Here is a 19,839-nt window from a genome sequence, read left to right as displayed (position 1 = left end):
AAAAAAATGAGGCTCAAACGAAGAAATATAATTAGCATTTCACTAGAACCACTCAACAGAAACTGCAACAACTAGTGACAAAATTGACCACAATCCTCATAATTAAAACACTTTAAAACTCAGATTAATTAGTCAAGTCGAATGTAGTTCCTAAATTTCATCTTGCAAATGAGCAAAATGGGAAAATAATTCACAAGGCTTCTGAAGTAAAAACTGGACCGTTCAGTAACGGGCCTTTACTCTGTTTACATTCCGAACCCGATTATGAGTTTCATGAGTTGAGACGACTGCACTTGGTAATGAGACAAAATCAATTATTAGTTGACTCTTGAATTTAGCCAATAGTGGGGACCCTTCGTTTTTTAATTTTTCGAGAGGAATCGGAGACGAACATACGCACAGTAAGCAAATTTCTCGCTACTCCTTATCGAAAGATACTAGCATTCAGGTTTATGAGTTGAGTCTGAAATACTTATTTAAATTTTATTTTGCTCATAAGAACAATTTTAGAAGGTCAGGTGTTCTTAAAAAATGGGAATTTTAGCGTTCAATGACTGAAGAATACGCTATACACTATCTAAACCCGATTTTATCAGTATGCAGATGAATGAGTTGAGTGGATAGCACTAATTACAGTTAGTTAATTTTTGCGTTGAGTCAAGAGAACTTAGTTTAATGAGTGGAACGGAGAGTATCTTTAGTTTTTTGTGATGAGAACATGTGGAGGAATTTATTTTAATCCGAAAGAGGAGCTATGTCATGGGTTTCAAGTATTTTCGTCCAATTTTTTTCGTGCAATACATTTCCTCCATGCCGTGCATATAGTGATGAATTGCTTGCGACTCTTAAGAGAAACACACTAGCATTCGAATCTATAAATTGAGTCGAAAATATGTTCAGATTTACTTCACTGATGGTGATAGAAATTAGAGAATAGTCCAAGTTTTTCAAATGAAAGTAGTTCCGGTCCAGTGATGAAATTGCACGCTATTCATGGTCTTTACCCGATATTATCAGCATGTAAATAAATAAGTTGAGCCGACAGCACTTACAACTCTAGTACTGTTTTGAGTTGAGACAAGAGTACTGCGGAGATCTATGAGTTAAGCCGAGAGTACCTTTTGCTTTTGTTGTGATGAGAGAAATTGGAGACGAATAATTTGTCACGCGTTTCATAATCTAGACCCGCTTTTATCCGAATGTAGATGAAATAGTTAGAACGACAGCACTTACACCTTGAGTTGAGACAAGATAACTTCGGAGATCTATGAGTTGAGCCGAGAGCACCTTTCGTTTTTTTGTGATGAGTGAAATTGGAGAAGAAAAATTTTTGATGCGTTTCAAAATCTAGACCCACTTTTATCCGAATTTAAATGAATTAGTTGAGACAACAGCACTTACATCTTGAGCTGAGACAAGATAATTTCAGAGATCTATGATTTGAGTTGAGAGTACCTTTTGTTTTTTTATTTGTTTTTTTGTGATGAGAGACATTGGAGAAGAATAATAATCCGAAGTTAAAAGCTGTGCTTAACATGTAGTAATTGAATTGTTCCGCTACTCCTCATGAATATACCCTAGCATTTAGATCTATAAATAATTGAGCCGAAAACATTTTTGAAATATTATTTTACCGGCGAGAGAAATTGGAGAAATGTCTCATTACTGAAATAAAAATCGGACCAGTGACAGAATTATGCGTATTCCAAAATATTTTATCCAAATGTAGATGAATTAGTTAAAACGATAGCGCTTAAATTTGATAATGGAAACATTCATTTAAATTTTTTGACGTCAAGCGTCTAGAAATATGTAGCATTAAGTTGACAACAATGCATCTACGTTAAGACGGTTGAACCACGTGACGAACAATAGTCTCACGAAACATTTTTCAGGAAGTAATCAATATTACTATCACTGCATTTGTGTCCACTGACGTAAGCAAGGATTTGAAAGAAGTCTCTATGAAGTGTCATGCGTGTATTCTTTGAGTAAATTGGTCGTTCATACAAAATCATCGATCATTTTCTCTTTTATTTTATTTTATTTTATTTGTTTGCTTTGTGTAACTACATAAATTGTACACACCTAACATGGGCAGAATTTAAATCAGAACAGTAAATTCGTACATTTTGTGCACCTCACAGTGAACCTGTGCACATTTTTCCACGCTATATCTTTAATATCTCAAATCTTCTCGTGGCCAAGTTTTTTAGTTCAGGCTTTGTGACAGTGTTATGAGTGCTTTCAGCGTGGCGTCGGGCAATTGGATAACCCTCTCCTGGTACGTACTTTAAATTATATTTTCAATTTGTTTTTTTTTTATTCGATCAATATTCACTTTCCTCAATAGAATTTCAAAGTCTAAAGCTGAAATTTAATTTGAATTCAGCAAGTTAGCGTTGCGTAAGTATCAAGGAATCTGTTTGGATAAATATATTTTAATTTCGCCTTTTGAGTACTTACCTAATGCCGAGATTTATTCCAAAATTCATTTTACTTTTAGAATAGAGCTCAATATTAAGGTAAGCACTACAAAGGCAAAATTAAACATATTTCAACAACTATCGGAGAGTGCATGCAACATACAAATTAAAAGTTATCAAGAAATTATCTTGAATTGATTTTATTTTTCGTGATATTGAGAGTGAGTAGTTGCCGCAATATTGCGGTGATTAACGCGTAATTTCTCTTTTCCCTCTAAACAAATATTGGAAAAGTCGTGCATTTCCCACTATACCGAGATGAACTGCGCTTAATTGTCTAGGCTTTAACGAATCCGCTGGGAATATTGCGTACTTTTCGGGATATTGAGATGGATTGTGCGTAACTCCTCACTTTTAGGCGAAAATGAATTGAGTAACTATTCGGACGCCGGAGTGTACAATTGTATAGGAGAATCTTATGTTTTTTCGTATCTCATATTCCTGACATTCTAACATTAGGCTCGCGTATCTAAAAATCGCGTATCTTTCGCAATATTGAGGTGAAAACAGTGTTTAAAACACACGCCTGCCAAACAGCAATTTGCCGGTAAGAAATCGCCTTTGGCCGCTAAAAAATGTAACCGCTAAGAAAATCGTCGTTAAACTCCGTTTTTTGGGATTTTTCGGCGCATTCTGCAAGGTGTTATCTGTCGTGTTATCAATTCTTCCCCTCCGTCTTCGTCAAGTATCGTGACGCATCGGGTCTTGTCCTAACATTACTATTCAATATAGGGTGTTCCTGACTCGATGTATTTCGAAAAGACAATTTCTCATTTTGGCCCCTAAGAAAAAGAGTTGCACGCCAGATGGCTGCTAAGACTTCATGCCGAGTTTCAAGCACTATTGGGTGAAAATTGTGCGATCCCATATATTTTTCATCGACCGCTGAGCATTCGCGTGTATGCCGCGAAAATTAGGAGAATTAGCGTAATTTTTGATGTTCTTACAAAACTGCTGCAAAATCGCGTGGTTGCCGCCAAAAAATTGCGAAGATTAATGTGTGATTTCTCATTTTCTTAAGAAAATCTTTGGAAAAATCGCAAGAATGTCAGTAACAACGACATATTTAGGTCAGCTTTCTTTTTGCTTTAAAATTCCAGATTTTCCGATCAACGTTAGGTGGTGTAACGCAGGAAAACTTACTGTTTGAACCGAAGCCAGTATCGAAATTAATTGACGAGACACGAAAATAGCTATCTTGCTGACTGATACAGAGGCTGAGACTCTCTGAAGACTCGCCCTTGATTTAAAAAAGATTGAATGGATCTATAGGGTAGAGATTTTTAGGCTACGGTTTTTAACTCGTTACTTTGCTGCAACCCCACCCTCATTTTGTCATTGATCTGATCTTTTTCTGCCCTATTTTATCCTTGAATGTTATATTCTCTGTTTCAGGAGTGCATGTCGTCAGCTGTTAATCGGTATGTATCCATAATATTCATTCTTGCATTTCCAAAATGATGAGTTAATCTCTAACAGCTGTCTGTTCATCTAAAAGAAAAATTGTGGTCCTATAGTTAAATGTAGAAACTACGCTTGCAACTATTCGAACTCTGGAGTAGATATGTGGTATCACGCGAAAATGAAGGCAGATCTTGGCTTTTGCCTGTCTCAGATTACTGACGCTCATGAATGCCGTGATGCTCAGATTATGAACACGTACTCTTTTGTGTGTTTTTATCAAACCGCTAGGCAAAACTGCGTATTTGCCGCGATGTTAAGATGAGAATAGCTTTTATGATTTTAAAAAACCGCTGGAACAAGCGTGTATTTTGCGCGATATTCAGATGAATAAGCTTGCTTGAAAAAGAACACGAAGAGCCATGCACAAAATTGCCTGATTTTGGGCCCCTCAAATTGGGGTCCCTTTGAGGTTGTTTTCGTCCTTTGGATGACCCCATACTGCCTATACGTGCACTGAAATTTAAGATTGAATATACGAACTGTTTTCGCGATATTGAGGGAGGGAACAAAGTCCCCGATTATCACTCATTTCTGAGGGTATTAAGCGCTCAGCCGATAGGCAGCGCTTTTTGATTTCGACTTGCCTCTAGAGTACTAGTATACTAGTGCTAACTCGTTTAAATGGCGCACCAGCTCATCGATGTGTAGGCTTTGGGGGGAGGGGGGGTCCAGTTTTAAAATAATTAAAGCTGTGAAACCCGTATTTTACGCTTTTAACGTAATGCGCGGGTAGTTTCGATCGTTTGTCTATAAGAAAATTCCTTAGCGGTAGAGTAATTCTTATCGAAATTGATCGTTGAAAATAAATGAAGCCTAAAAAAACGCGCCTGATGAGCTCAACGGTGACTATCATTTTCGGGAAACGAAAAAACGCGTTTACGGTTTCCTTGGTAACCTTTGTTTGCTATCAGCTGATGTTTTATTTCCATTACCCAGCCAAGTCGACGGCGTTTATACTTCCTTTCTGCACTAAATACATGGACTAACACCTGAGCGCTTTTCTGATACGACAGTATTAGAACTTTCCCGCTTATTTTAATGTCTATATTCGACCGTGACATGTTACTCGATCGAGATATCGAAGCGCGGTTTGCAGCGATTATTCCAGATATTTCTGGGTACAAGTTTTTACATCTTTCTCGTACGTCTACCTGGTTATTCCCGATGGGGGGGGGGGGCGGCTAACTGCAGGTTGCCATTTATCACCGTTTAATAATGACGACCAGTTTAAGTTCATAATGACGAGAAATTGATACCTTGGTCGTTAACCGGTCGACTGGGATGAAACTTGGAGTGCCTGGGTTTTTTGGCACGGAAAGAACGAATCTGACATTAAATGCAAAAATATTGTGCTACTTTAAATCTGACTGCCATTAAAATGGCGGAAAGCGCCTCATCTTGAAAATAGTGCAATATTTTTGCATTTTTCCGTTAGATTCGCTCTTTTAAGAAACCGAGATGATAACTTCCCGCCTTGGTAAGGCTGCCATATTGGAAGGAGTGCAATACTTTTGCATTCCGATGTCAGATTCCTTCCAGAGAGTTTTTGAACTTTCAAAAATCCTTCTCAGGATTCCTCTTGGAGCTTACACTAATGCCTGTGCCAAACTTGGTGGTTATCAGAACAAAAGAGACGAGAAGAGGTTTTGAACAGCTAGAATGGGGTTTTGACACACTGTGCGCCTGCGATAGGCATATCTCAGCGCCTGCATGAAGGCAACTATTTCAACTCCGAGCCGGTGATTCTGCCTACACGCCTGTTTGAAGGCGTTTCGAGCACGGCGCGGCGCGATCTCGCAGCTTGGCGACTCGGCGAAGAGCGGAGACTGTTTGTCGTGGGCTCTTGGGAGAGTCTTTTCCGACTTTACACCCGCTGTCGGTTCGGAACCAAATGAAGCCTCCACTTCGCAAAGTGCACGTCTCCGACAAGTGGATGTCCGAATCAACCTCAAACTTTCCTAACTCAATAAAATACGGAAGTTTCGCGGGCTACGGACGCGGGACTCCTCAGCGGCTAGTAATGATGCAGCCAATTTAGTTTCCACGCCGATATGATTCCGTCCAAGTTTGCAGGTTTTGATTGGATCTTTGATCGGAAAATTCGTGTCAAATGCGTCGCTAAACAGAATGTCCGACAGTTGGGAGTGGCGGGGATGCAAGGGAATGTTTTCACTTCATGGAAAGACGAGAAAACAGAAAACCCTTTACAAATAATACACGTCGGTCTGCGCGAATTTTCCTTGAATTGATTGTTGCACGTGGGATGAGATAAAATCGGGGATTTCATATTTTCATATGCGAAGTTGGATAATTTTCCTATTCTGGAAAATCTTGAATTTACTCAAGTTTTCTTCCCCTCGTAAAAATTATTGATTTTATAAAACAACGAACCTACAAAATATTTTTCATTAGCATTTGAGCACGGGTAGTAACGGACAAAAAGCGTTAGCGTTAGCATAATTCGTCTCCTTCTGGCCAAAGTTTCAAAAGCGCCATTAGTGCTTAGACACTATGTTGCCAAATTTCTACAACTTGTCCAATTTTTAATAGAAATAGTAATGAACATAATCACTGGAAGATTTTATCCAATATTTCTTTTGTCATTAAAATCGAATCGAATCCCTGAAATTTTCATGACACTATGTGCGGAAGTTTTAAAGAAAAATCAAAACAATATTGATATGTTCGGCAACATAGCGTCAAAGTGTGCGTTGCCCCTCTCTAGTATTATAGTAACTTACAATTAGTAGCTCCCTATCAAGTTACTCTACGTGTAATGGCTCGGGGATCCATACAACAAAGAGAACAGCACGAATCACAATCCGATCGGGCCTCGGAGGCCATCCGGATCGAGCCTCCGAGGCTCGACCGGAGAGGACGGTAAAAGGAAATATGAAAAGAGTAAGTCACGGGTTTAAGGGTTTCGAAGTGGCCCGCCGGCCACCCCCGCGCACTCCGTCACATCCGAGAAAGAAAAGGAAAGGCTAAACAGTCACCCCAAAGGGGTGAAAACTGGGAAGAACTTACATGTTCTCTAGATCGGGAAACGGTCTTCGGCTAACTAACTGTACGGCCAATCAGGCGTCGTCCACTCTCCCTCCACCAGAGGCGCTGCTCTGGTGAGCGGAGAGTGGACGGAACCCGACTGGCGGCAGATTTGATTTAATAAGCTGTCTGGCCTATTACAACAACCCCACGGCTGCTCATGTTTCCAAGGAACTTGGAGGCAGGAACAGTTGTGTCCCCAACGGAAAAGGACAGACAGACTGGAACGCTAGGAAACGAGAGGGAAAATTACTTTGTTGCTGGACAAAACAAGACAAGAAAAAAAAATTTGGCAACTTTGGAAAGTTGTGACGAGCGAGTGACGGGACGTGACCAGCGAAAACCTATAATCTTTTCGGTTTTTTGGCCTGTATTCAAGTAAAAAGAAACAAGTACATGAACAAATTTAAAATCTGGCCTTTGGCAGATAAGGCAAAGAGAGGTAACAGTAATAAAGACTGGTATCAAAAATACTAATACTAAATGACAAAATATACTAAGTATTCAATGACATAGAAAAAATACAATTTTAATGGGACGGAGTGTGCGTTGGCGCAATGGGTCACATAAAGAAAATTTCAAAGAAGGGTAGTTTACACACTGTTGTAGTTAATAGGTACAGCCATGCACTCAAGTTTCCCAGGGAAAAGGCCCGAATTGGGTTTGCGAGTGGGGACTGAGTTATTTGACACTTGTGTTGGCCAGACACAAGGCTGCACAAGCCTCGCTGCTGTCCCTACAGCATATATGAGGAAAACAGGTGCTTAACTCCGAAATTGAAAAAAAATAAAACAAAAAGATACAGACGGGAAGCTGGTCTGTTTTACCAAAATGTATTCTAACTTACTCTGACAGTGACAACTGAACGTTGCACTGTTTTTTCGGTCATAAAAAATAAAAAACAAAGCAGATTACAAGGAGTGTTCGATGCACAGTGTTCCACATTCCCAAATGCGGATACACTGTGGATTCCTGCGATATCAATGAATTGATGGTGATCACCCTGTAAAGATTACATAAAGGACGAGGAATCAACACCTTCTTGGGAAAATCGAGTGCACAGCTGTGTAATCGCGGGATTTTTTTAGGTTTGGCAAAGAGTGAAATTTTGAAGACAAATTAAAGGGAAATATTTGAAGAGTCCTGAGAAACTAGCTAAAACTAAATCTAGGTACTAAGGCAATAGGAAAAACACTTAAACACATAGAAAATAGTCACGTTGGGTAGGGGTAACAAATTGCTAACAAATTTAACCAACCCCCTCCCCAACGGAAAAGTAAAAAAAAAAGGACTGGTTGTCAGTTTTTTAAAGTATGCGTTTACACCATACTATAGGATGGACGCCGATTGAGATTTATTCGCAGAGAAGGCGGAGGTGGTCAAGATTGTATACACCTTTACAGGTGTTTGTTACCGGGTCAGTTAACTCAAAAGCCTTGTTTCCGACCAACCGCGAGATTACAAAGGGGCCTTCATAGAGTCTAAAGAATTTCTTGACTTCACCGTACAAGGCATTTGACAGATGGTGCGATTTTACCAGAACTTTACTACCAACTTTGAAAGGATGATCGGTTTCAGGTTTGCCCTTGGCGCGTTGTCTCCTCTCCGCGCTCTTAGTTAAATTTTCTTGAACCATGAGAAATTTTTCGGTTTGAGTCAAGGTGCTTTCACATGGAGGAAATCGGACAAATTGTTCTAGGATATTTCGAGGGGACAAATTTTTCATCACCTCAATCGGCGTGAAACCTGTGCTTCCGCTCACACTAGAGTTGAAACAAGACTCAAAGAAGCTCAGATATTTGATCCAATTTCTGTGACTTTCATGGCAGTAAATACGGATAAATGCCCCTAAGGTTCGCATATATCGCTCGACTGGGTTAGATTGTGGATGGTAAACACTGGTGTGGCCAGGTTGAATGTTGAGTTCTTTGAGTCTTGCATCCCAATAGTGCGAGCGAAAGCACGGGCCATGGTCACTTATAACTTTCTCTGGTGTGCCTTCTACTTCAACAAATTTTGTTATAAACTGGCGCGTGGCAACAACAGCAGTTGCGTTGCGTAGTGGGATCAGTCTGACATATTTGGAGAATATGTCAAGGCATACCATAACATGGGTAAAATTTCCAAAGGATTTTGGGAGCGGGCCGTACAAATCAACAGACACCAGCTCCAAGTTTCTTGATGCAAGGACGGGAATCATTGGTACAGAGTGTCTGCCGATTTGCACGGTCTTGCTTTGTTGGCAGTCGAGACAGATTTTGACAAAATTTCTGATTTTTTGTTTCATTTTTGGAAAAATGACACGTTCCTTGAGATAATTGTGTACCTTGCCTGATCCAAGATGGCCAAGAAAGGAGTGAGTTAGGGAGATTACTTCTGTTTCAATGCATGCTGGTATACATAACATAAATTTTGGTGCATGTTTGTAACGGTAAAACAGAGCTTTGTCATGGATAATATAGAGTGAGTGCATTGCACTGTTGGGATTCTCTCTGAGTTCTTGCATTATTTTGCCATATCTCGGGTCAGCCAAGGTAAGTTCGGTAATCTTACTTAAAATATCTGACTTAAGGTCAGGGGAAAAAACTGTTGTTCTATACACATTAATTTCAAGGTTGTTGGGCGGGAGAGTATGAAAATCTGGGGGATAGCGAGAAAGGGTGTCTATTGCTATGTTTTGTACACCTGCAATAAATTTAACATTGAGATCAAATTCCTGTAAAAATAAGGCCCATCTAGTAAGGCGACCAGAAGACAGATGGCACTGTTTTAAAAAAGTTAGGGCATGGTGGTCAGTCTCTACAATGGTAGTGGAATAGCCAAGAATAAATTGGCGCCACTTTTGACAGCAAGCGACAATACTGAGGAGTTCAAGCTCTGTCGTGGTATAATGGCGTTCACTTTGTGTTAGAGAGCGGCTGTAGAAGGCAATCGGCCTTCGATTTTCATCATTATCAAATTGGTAAAGTTCGCCAGATACTGCATTTAGGCTACTATCACAATTTATATTATACGGTTTTGAGGTATCAGGGTAAGCTAGAACAACGTTTTCAGCAAAAGTTGTTTTTAATACTTCAAAGGCTGCCTCTTCTTCTTCGCCCCACTTCCATTTGACATCCTTGCGGAGCAAATGCAGCAAAGGGCTGACTAACTCAGAGTAATCATTGTGGAATTTTCTGTAAAAATTTAGGAAACCTAAGAATGCTTGGAGTGATTTAACGTTGCGAGGACGAGGGTAAAGAGTAATGGCTTCAAGTTTTTTAGGATCTTTCCTGATACCTGCTTCAGACAATAAAAAACCTAAAAAATCCGTTTCCGGTTCAAGAAAACCACATTTTGGAAACTTGAATGTCATTCCAGCAGCTATTGTAGATAATAAGGAAGCTGGTTTACAATAGGTGCTATAACATAAGGCTCAGGTGCTGGAACATCGAGGTACTGCATATTTCTCACTCGAGAAAGGAAGTAATTAGATAAATTGCCATAGGTCGGGGCAGGTTGATTCGATGAGACAAACGTGTCAAATACAGAACTCTGAATTTCAGGTCCCCAAAAAAATTGGAGGAACTCGGATTTAAAATCCTCAAAGGATGTAAATTTATTTCGGTTTTGGTTGACCTTAAACCACTCTCGCGCACTGCCCCTGAACAGTCTCCCCACTTCGAATAATTTTGTTTGGTCAGATTTGCGTGATGAACTGTAGTAGGCATCAAGCTCGCTCACAAATTCTTTTGGATGGATACCCTCAAGCGTTCCATTAAAATTTGGCAGGTCTTTAAATTTAATGGAATCGCTATGACATGGTGCTACAGTTGTACAATTTTCTCGGTGCGGAGACTGTTCAAGCGCAGCGCCCGAGAACGGCTTAGGCGGGTTTGTTGGTTCTGACATTTTGCTATCAAGCTGCTCTTGAACCAATAAGGGAACTTCGCTCTTAATTTCCTCAAAAGCCTGGGTAACAGTGGTCTGGAGCTGAGCCATCTGTTCAGTTATTTGCAGCATCATTCTTTGCTGGTCTGCAATCTGAGTTTGCAGATAATCATCCGCGGGACGCACGACAATACCAGAATTAAGATCATCACAATTACGCAGATGCTGGTTAGTAGAGGGAGGGTCGGTATGGAAGCGATTAGAGACTGGGTGGGTTGCCGTTATTACTTCTATCACAGGAGACGGTGACATTTGGTGAGGCGGTCTTCTAACAAAAACATTTGGTGATAGCGGTCTTGGGGGTGCCTCAGGTACAGAACGAAATGAATTAGTGGAGTGATCAGAATGAAGTGAAACTCTACTATCAGAAAGGTTTTGATTCAAATTACCCCTCATGCCTCTACCTCTAGGTCTACGAGATCCTCTACCTCTCGCTCTACCAGAGCCTCCTCTACTAACAGCATTTTCAACCGAAGGGTGGAAATTTCCACCGTAGCGAGTACGTCTAGGACTAGAGTTTTGCGACATCACGTAACAAAATACAAATAAAAAGAGTTCTAAATGAAAGGGAGTAGATTTCTCACAATTACTACTTTTCCGGGTACGAAGAAACAGGAACAGGTTCTGAAAAGAAGCAGAAGCGACGAATTAGAGATGTGTAGATAAGGTGAGAAGTTGCTAGAATCAGACATAGGTCCATAATCCAGGTAGTTTGAGTAGTCAGGGAACCACAAGAGAGAGAGTGAGTGCCAAGTCCTTTATCAGCTGTCCACCCACGTTGGGATCGAGGAGGTCTCCGTGGTGACCCGCTTCCTCACCTCGTCCAAATAATGTAGAACAGGAAACATCATTGTGATGGCAGGAACATGGTAACCTTTAGACGTTAACCGTTAGCACTAGGTTGGCATTAGAAAATTATCAGGAATTTTCGAAGAGGAAAAAAAAAATTTTCCTTTGAGCAATAATTTAGAAGGTTAAAAAAATTGTCCGCAGAATAACAGGATAAAAAAAAAAATTGTCCGCATAATTTCAGGATAGAAAATTTGCATCATCACTGATAATAATAACACTTGTTGGGTTACCGTCTCTGTTTACTGTTTACCGTGGTTTGTAGGTTAGGTTCGTTGGTGGCGAGCTGGTGCTGATGGATGATGGCCGTGGTGTGTCTAGATGGTAGTCCGCGGAGTAATACAACGCACAACAAAAAAATGGCGGCGGATCGGGACTATTTCACTACCTCGTGGATCGGATTAGAATGGGCGGAAAAAGTCAAGCAATAATCAAACATGACAACGTAATCAGAATAAGATAGAATAGATTATGAAACACTAATAACGAATACAGGAGCACTTCAAACATTTCCACTAGTTAGGTACGAGAGTACAAGATTACATTGTGGAGGACGCGTACCCGCGCACGCCACGTTTTTCGTTTCGGTTCGAAACACTTAAAGATGGATATCAAAGATATCCTCTTTGAAGCCACTAGTTGGGACGCCAGTTGTAATGGCTCGGGGATCCATACAACAAAGAGAACAGCACGAATCACAATCCGATCGGGCCTCGGAGGCCATCCGGATCGAGCCTCCGAGGCTCGACCGGAGAGGACGGTAAAAGGAAATATGAAAAGAGTAAGTCACGGGTTTAAGGGTTTCGAAGTGGCCCGCCGGCCACCCCCGCGCACTCCGTCACATCCGAGAAAGAAAAGGAAAGGCTAAACAGTCACCCCAAAGGGGTGAAAACTGGGAAGAACTTACATGTTCTCTAGATCGGGAAACGGTCTTCGGCTAACTAACTGTACGGCCAATCAGGCGTCGTCCACTCTCCCTCCACTAGAGGCGCTGCTCTGGTGAGCGGAGAGTGGACGGAACCCGACTGGCGGTAAATTTGATTTAAGCTGTCTGGCCTATTACATACGGAATATGAAGGTTTTTTGAGGCTTAACTTATTTTGAAAGGAGAAAGGTTCAATCCCAGCGTGACGTAATTTTGAGGGAAAAGGGAAGGTTCCGCAGCCTAATGGATCAATTGTGTAGGTGCTGGTCACAGAATCGTATTTTGATGCACATTCTTGTACTTAGAAATGAGAAGTAGAAAAATATACGGCTGGTGGAGCTCAGAAACATTCTTAACTCAATTTTTTCGAAAATGTGGGTTGGTTCCTTTCTGATAAATTCGGTCCAAATATAGTCCAACTTTCGGCAACTCAAGAGATCTAATTTGTCGTCGACTCCACCCAACGCACAGTAGAACACGATGGTGGGAAAAATCGGACGAAATTTGGAAATCTTCAAGGCTTGTATCCACGGAAATGTGAAAGGGAGGTGTTTAAATTGGTGCCATTAGGTTTTTCATAAACTTTTCCTTCAGGATCACCCCTTGAAATGGAAATTGTGACAAAGCACACATCAAAATTTGCAATTCAGTCTTAAATTTTACATCCGACCTTTTCTAATAGCAAGAAGAAGATCAACGAAGCCGACCAATCACGCAGCTCTATTCCTCATCAGCATGGACTCGTCCAGTTTAGAGTCCCTTTATACCCAGAGTTACGACAACTCACTTTTGGTTAGGCTGAAAAAGTGGCCTGAAAAAAATCCAATTCTGATTGGTTCTCACTCATGGAGTCACAAGTGAGTGCACCAAGATGATGGTACCTCGAATCAGGGCCGGATCTTCCTACTTGCCGCCCATGGGCCGCCTGTATTTTGCCGCCCCCTTCTCATTCGTTTTGAAACATCAATAAAAACCATCAAGTGAACGTGCCAGCGGGGGAGGGGTGCATAAGACGGGCTTACTCGTGTTGAACACATTTTTTGGGAAAGCCCTGCCAACACTACTAGGAAAAGGTCACGGAACTTTGCGCGAAAGTCAAGTTTCGTAAACCTATCTCTAATGGATAATGCCTTCCATTCATAAGACATGAACGATAAAATTATGAAAGAACAAATACAAAATTTGGTTGAATGATTTTAACTTCCGCCGCCGCGCCACGCCGACCGCACCGTGTTTGGCGCAATGCGTGAAGTATTCACGCTGTCTTGTAGGCGCTATGCGTTTCACGTTGACCGCACCGTGTTTGGCGCAATGCGTAAAGTATTCACGCAGTCTTGTAGGCGCTATGCGTTTCACGCTGACCGCACTGTGTTTGGCGCAATGCGTGAAGTATTCGTGCAGTCTTGAAGGCGCTTATATGTGTTACATGCCGATTGCCGCGCCGCGCCGAGGGCTTCTCCTTTTCATCTCAAGTCCTCGTCATCATTTCTCCGTAAGTCGCGCCGTTCCAGGTCAAATTGTGTGTTTGGTTTCTCCCTTAACTCAACTAATTAAACGTGCTGTTTCTTGTATCACTGAAAGACGACAAAATTAGAAATTACTATACTCTCAGGAAATGAGAGATTTTGTAGCCTTTTCTGTGTAGTCCTTTGTAATTTTTTTTTCTATATCCGATTTTTTTTATACCTACATTAAAAAAAATTGCAAAATTTGCCGCCCCCCAGATTTGCCGCCATGGGCCGCGGCCCATGTGGCCACCCCCTTAATCCGGCCCCGCCTAGAATGTGAACGAAAATAATGAAAATATAACCAAATTGTGGTTTATCAAGAGTGAATTGTTAAATAGATCGAGAAATGATTCAAAAATCAATCTAATTTTATTTTATCGCACTTTCTTCGGTTAGGTTTTGATCAGTTTTGTCGATGTTGTTGCTTTTGAATGACAGACATCGCAGGATTCCTTATCCTTGCAATGTCGTTCGTTTGGGTGCACACTTTTGTGACACCATGACCAGCCCAGGCCAGCTGCTAATCGAGATGTGTCTTAACTCTGGGTATAAAGGGACTCTAGTCCAGTCTACAAACACAAAATTTCTACAATCGAGCTACAAGTCATGATGGGAGGGGGGGGGGGGGGCGGCGCAAAACCCGATTTTCAACATGATGCAATTCACTGGGAGCCGTAATCAATATTTTTTTGGCGGGGGGATTTCGGGCAACGCCGCGCGCGGCTCGGAGCCCAGGCCGTTGCTGCGGAACTCGTGGGGGTGGGGGATGATTCGGTGGCAGCGGGGCACGAGGCGGGGGCGCAGGCGCGCGGGGGGTGGGGGGCGGCGGGGCGGGGGGAGCCCTGGGACCGGGGAAGCTGCGCGTCGGACGTCGGGGTTCAATCGGATACGTCACCTAGACCGCGGCGGTCGTTGTTCAGTTGCGACTATGCTCTGAGAGCCGGCGGTATGGCGGCACGCGGTTGTCTTTAACCTAGACATGGTGCGGATCGGTGTTGTGCTTGTTCTATGCCTCCTTTGGACACCTCAAGGTAAGATAGTGTCGCAGGCAGCCGATACCTCAAACGTCGGATTTTTTTTTTTTGCGAGTCAAATTTGCGCTCCCCTCGCTTTTTCATGTGTTTTTTAAAGGCAAATCGCCAATGTTTTTACTAATTTTTGAAGTACACACATATATTTATCTTTTAAATTTTACAACTTAAGGTGAGATTGTGTTTCGAGGGTTCGATACCTAAGACGTCGAATTTTTTTTTGCGAGTCAAATTTGCGCCCCCCTCGCTTTTTCATGTGTTTTCTAAAGACAAATCGTTACTGTTTTTACTGTTTTTTTTTTTTTTTTTAAAGAAAATATACATATATTTATCTTTTAAAGTTTACAACTTAAGGTGAGTTCGTGTTTCGCGGATTCGATACCTAAGACGTCGATTTTTTTTTTGTGAGTCAAATTTGCGTTCCCCTCGCGTTTTCATGTGTTTTTTAAAGGCAAAGCGCCACTGTTTTTACTTTATTTCTGTTCTTTTTTTTAAATATATAATTATATTTTATATTTTACAACTTAAGGTGAGGTCGTGTTTCGGAGATCCAAATACCTAAAACGTCGACTTCTTTTGTGAGTCTAATTTCCGTTCTCCTCGCTTTCATGTGTTTTTTAGAAGCAAATCGGCATTGTTTTTACTTTTTTCAATATGTTCTTTGAAATATATAATATTTTAGAACTCAAAGTGAGGTCGTGTTCGGGAATCCGATATCTAAAACGTCGAATTGTTTTCTCCAGTCAAATTTGCTTTCCCCTCCCATTTTCGTCACTTTTTTTTTTTTTTTTTTTTTTAAATATATTTATATCTATATAACTTAAAACGAGATCGTGTTTTGGGGATCCGATAACCAAAACGTCAAATTTTCGCTCCCCTACCCTTTTTCTGGTGCTCTTTAAAGCCAAAACAGTTCTGTTTTTACTTAGTTTTTAATTTTTAAAATATATATTTATATTCTAATTTTACAACTTAAGGTATGATCGTGTTTTGGGAATCGGATATACAAACCTCGAATTTTCGCTCCCCTCATACTTTTGAAGTTTTTTTAAAGGCAAAATCCCACTGTTCTCACTTGTTCTTTTATTATGTTTTTCCAAGACAAATACACAGTCGTTCAATGTACGTAGTTTTCCTAGTGGAGCTACAAATGTTAAAAATCAATGTGAAAAGTTCTTGCAAAGTCAGGAAAAACCAGGAAAAGTCGAAGATGATCACCGTTAGACCCTGGACTACCATTCCTTTTATAGTTTTTTATCTTTATGCCTTCTTTGGACGTCTCGATGTTATACCGTGCTTCCGGGATCCAAAACATCGAATTTTTTTGCGAGTCCATGTTTTGGTCCACGTCCTCCCTTTTTTGTGTTTTCCGGAGGCATATACCCCATTATTTTTATTTAGTTTCGTGTGTTCATAGTTTCAAATTAACGTAATTTTACCAGTGAGCTTAATAACGTCAAAAATGAACTTTATTTTTTTATAAATCAAAGGAAATCAGGATAAGTAAATGAAAATAGCGCAGCTACGAAAAAGTCAGGAAATACCATTGAAATTTTTCAGCGCACCTTTTCCCCCTATGTTTACCTTTTAAAATTTTCGTAATTTATCCAGGAGGACTAGTTAGCGTTAAAACCTGTAATGAAAAGTTCTCAGAAAGTCAGGGCTCAGGGAAAATTGGTAAAAATTAGTGATTGTTACTCAGCCGCGGCGAAAAGAATGGCAAAGTTGGGAAATTTTACTGTTGAACGTTATTTTATAATTTTGATTATATTTTTAGAAATTTACTAGGCTTCTTTTAGACACCTCTAGGTAAGACCGTATGAGCATCCCACTTGAGTTTAATACCGTTAAGTTCTTTGCAAGTCAATGTTTTGCCTCCCTTTTTATTCATTAATTATTTTACCTACTCCACTCTAAAATACGCATCTTTACCAAGGCTCGTAAATTGAAAACGAGAAAAAATACGAACAATTATTACGTAATTAGAGGAATTAAGAGGATTCTTGATGAGTGGTTTAACGGTTGAAGGAGATTTTCCGAGTATATACATTTAATCATAACACGAATTTCTAAGAACAGACCTCTTCAAATGAGAGAAGGAAGTTTCAATGTGACTTTCATGGCGAAGTTGAAGAAAAAAATTTAAATTAAAAGCTTAATTAAAACAGCGGAAGGAAAATTCACTCTCTTTTCATAACGGTTAAAATGCAATATCCACTTCTAGACAAAATCAATTAAATTTACTGGAACGAGAAAGTTGGAAGATTGCGATGACAAGGAGAGCCACAGCTGAGAGACAGCAAACATTTTATAAAAGGTTTCGAGAGAAAGTCCTTTATATATTTTTGCACGAACTTCTAAGCGTTAATAATTTCCTTAAGCCAAGAACGAAGCCTAAAATAATAATAACGAATACAATTCGAAAATGTATAATGAAAACACGCGAAATCTTTTATTCACCTTTCATTTACTGATCAACTCTCAGTTTTTAACTTGTTCTTGACTCTTCCCCCTAAAAACACGAACTTTAAAATCCCTTATTTCTAAACAAAACTATAAGTAAGTGAATAAATACATATTGGTCGCATCGCATAAGATTTATTTGGCTCCAAAGCATCTATCAGACTCGAAATGGTTTTTGACCGAGTGAAGGAGGTAAAACACAAATATCAAGAATGACAGAAAAGAAAGGTGTGCACATTTCGAGAGTAACAGGAAATTTGAAAAGGATAGTAATATGTATTAATAGACTATTCTCAGTAATCATACGTAATCTTCATAATTAGATTCCAAAAACGTAAGCAGTGCTGCTCTGCTTTGAGATGCTAGCCTTCTTAGTATTAAAAAGCTTAGGCAGCAGTTTTCGTGCATTCTCATTCGTTCACAATGCTATGATCTCTGAATGATCTACAATCTTCAAATAATCTCGGACTTCATTTAAAAAATCTGAACTTTCAAAGTTTAATTTGTTTCCGCTTCGTGGACGTTTACCTTAGTTTTACTAAAATTCTTTTTGCCCAACGCGACAAAAAATCGTGAATGGCTTTTAAATGCGGGCAGGTGAAAAAGTACAAAGTTCCTTCAATTTTTCATGTATGCAACACGGACAGTCACTGAGCACGAATAGTCGTATCATAGATTCATAGGTGTCAGATGAAGGCAAGCCATGAACCGTTTCGTTAGGCAGCCAAGGTGCTGCATCCTTACACATCGATCTTGTTTTCGTCCAAAATACGGACTCATCATTCTCTTTTTATAGAACACCTTTTAAAAACTGAGAAGAATCTGAGGGATCTTCATATGAGCAGGCAAAATCAAAGCTTTTTCTCTTTATTGATTTAATAGAAAGGAAAATTATTTATTGCCGTCTCATGCATTACGTTCATTACCCTCGTTTGCCCCGTTAAGTTTCGCTTATGACATAGGAAATGAACAATTGTGGCGTGAACGATCAAAACGTCAAGCAATTTGCCTTTAGGCGTATCGTTATTTTCTCACCTAGGTAAAATCCTCAATCTCTTTCGTGTTTTTTTTGTATTTTTTTGTGAGCATTTATACCTTTTTTTTTTTAATGTTTCTTGTTTCATACTCCCCGACCTGCCAATTAGGGCTTAAATTTTTTTCAATTATTCAGTTCAACATGCTTTTTTAATTTAATTTTTTCTCTTTTGTGATTAATCGTTCTTAATTTTTTTTACGTATAACTTTATCCGATGAGGACGGGACCATGCGAGATCTAAAATACATCGAGTATATGAATGAACTATACAGCCTAAGACGTCCAATTTCTTATTTTATAATAATTATCATAATTATTATATCTGAGGATCCTTCAGGCCGAATTCTACAGTTTTTTGGTTACTTATCGGTCGGTACGATTTCAAGATAAAAACGCTGTCTCTAAATACTCGAATAACTTAATTTTTTCCTCCAAGTCGTCCATCATTGGATCAGAGTTTTTTTTACAAATCCATGCGCTAAATTTTTCTAATTCGGGGATTAAAGCCGAGTGGAATCTGTTTCCATCGACCCTTTCCTCAATTCCGTGAAAAATTGTCGTCGCAACCGGGATTCGAAACCATGACCTATTGACCTGAAGCCAGACGCGCAGAAGACTATTAAACTAACCTGGCCTTTTAAGTTGGACATTTTTCGCCCTGAAGTTCATCACCTGCTTTGAAGATGCATCGCAAAATTATTGTTTACTAATCCGTGTCCTCCCTTATTTTCTAACGTTAAAAAAGTATGATATCAATCACACACGGAGAAAAAAGTTTTAGGGGTTATCCCCTAAAATTGTGGTACCACCCCAATTTGTTGGATGATATGGAAATTTGCAATTAATTTTGGCAGTACTACAACTCAAATTGGGGTAGTGCTGCAACGTTTGAGGTAGTAAACTAATTTATTGGGAAACTACCACAACTAAAATTTGAAATGTCCAAGTTGGGACTTAATCACTACCTCTTTTTTCCGCAAACCAAAAGGACGTAGAAAAGTCAAAGAAATATTTTCATCCATTCGTTCCAGAGATCGATTTCCACGATTTTTATGGCTGTTGGTACGTAATGATTTCTAGATGAGCCCGTTTTCCTCGCATT

The 19,839-nt window shown here is 40.0% G+C and overlaps 1 protein-coding gene across 2 annotated transcripts in view; it reads left to right on the top strand.

Moving 5' to 3' along the window:
* The first annotated feature begins 290 nt into the window (after positions 1-290).
* LOC109036950 (neuronal acetylcholine receptor subunit alpha-7) overlaps positions 291-19,839 on the top strand; it is a 611,445-nt gene continuing 591,896 nt past the window's right edge. Inside the window, exons 1-2 of one of the 2 annotated variants that reach the window (XM_019051388.2) lie at positions 291-2,284; positions 3,882-3,907. In XM_019051388.2, the coding sequence (XP_018906933.2) occupies positions 2,238-2,284; positions 3,882-3,907 (73 nt within the window). In that variant the 5' untranslated portion in view covers positions 291-2,237. Of the gene's footprint in view, positions 2,285-3,881; positions 3,908-15,076; positions 15,239-19,839 lie in introns of those variants that run through there. The other variant, XM_019051389.2, reaches the window with a different exon arrangement.

This window comes from Bemisia tabaci, chromosome 6, assembly GCF_918797505.1.
Source record: "Bemisia tabaci chromosome 6, PGI_BMITA_v3".
In the NCBI taxonomy this organism is placed as follows: domain Eukaryota; kingdom Metazoa; phylum Arthropoda; class Insecta; order Hemiptera; family Aleyrodidae; genus Bemisia; species Bemisia tabaci.
This window is presented reverse-complemented; position numbering and strand designations above follow the sequence as displayed.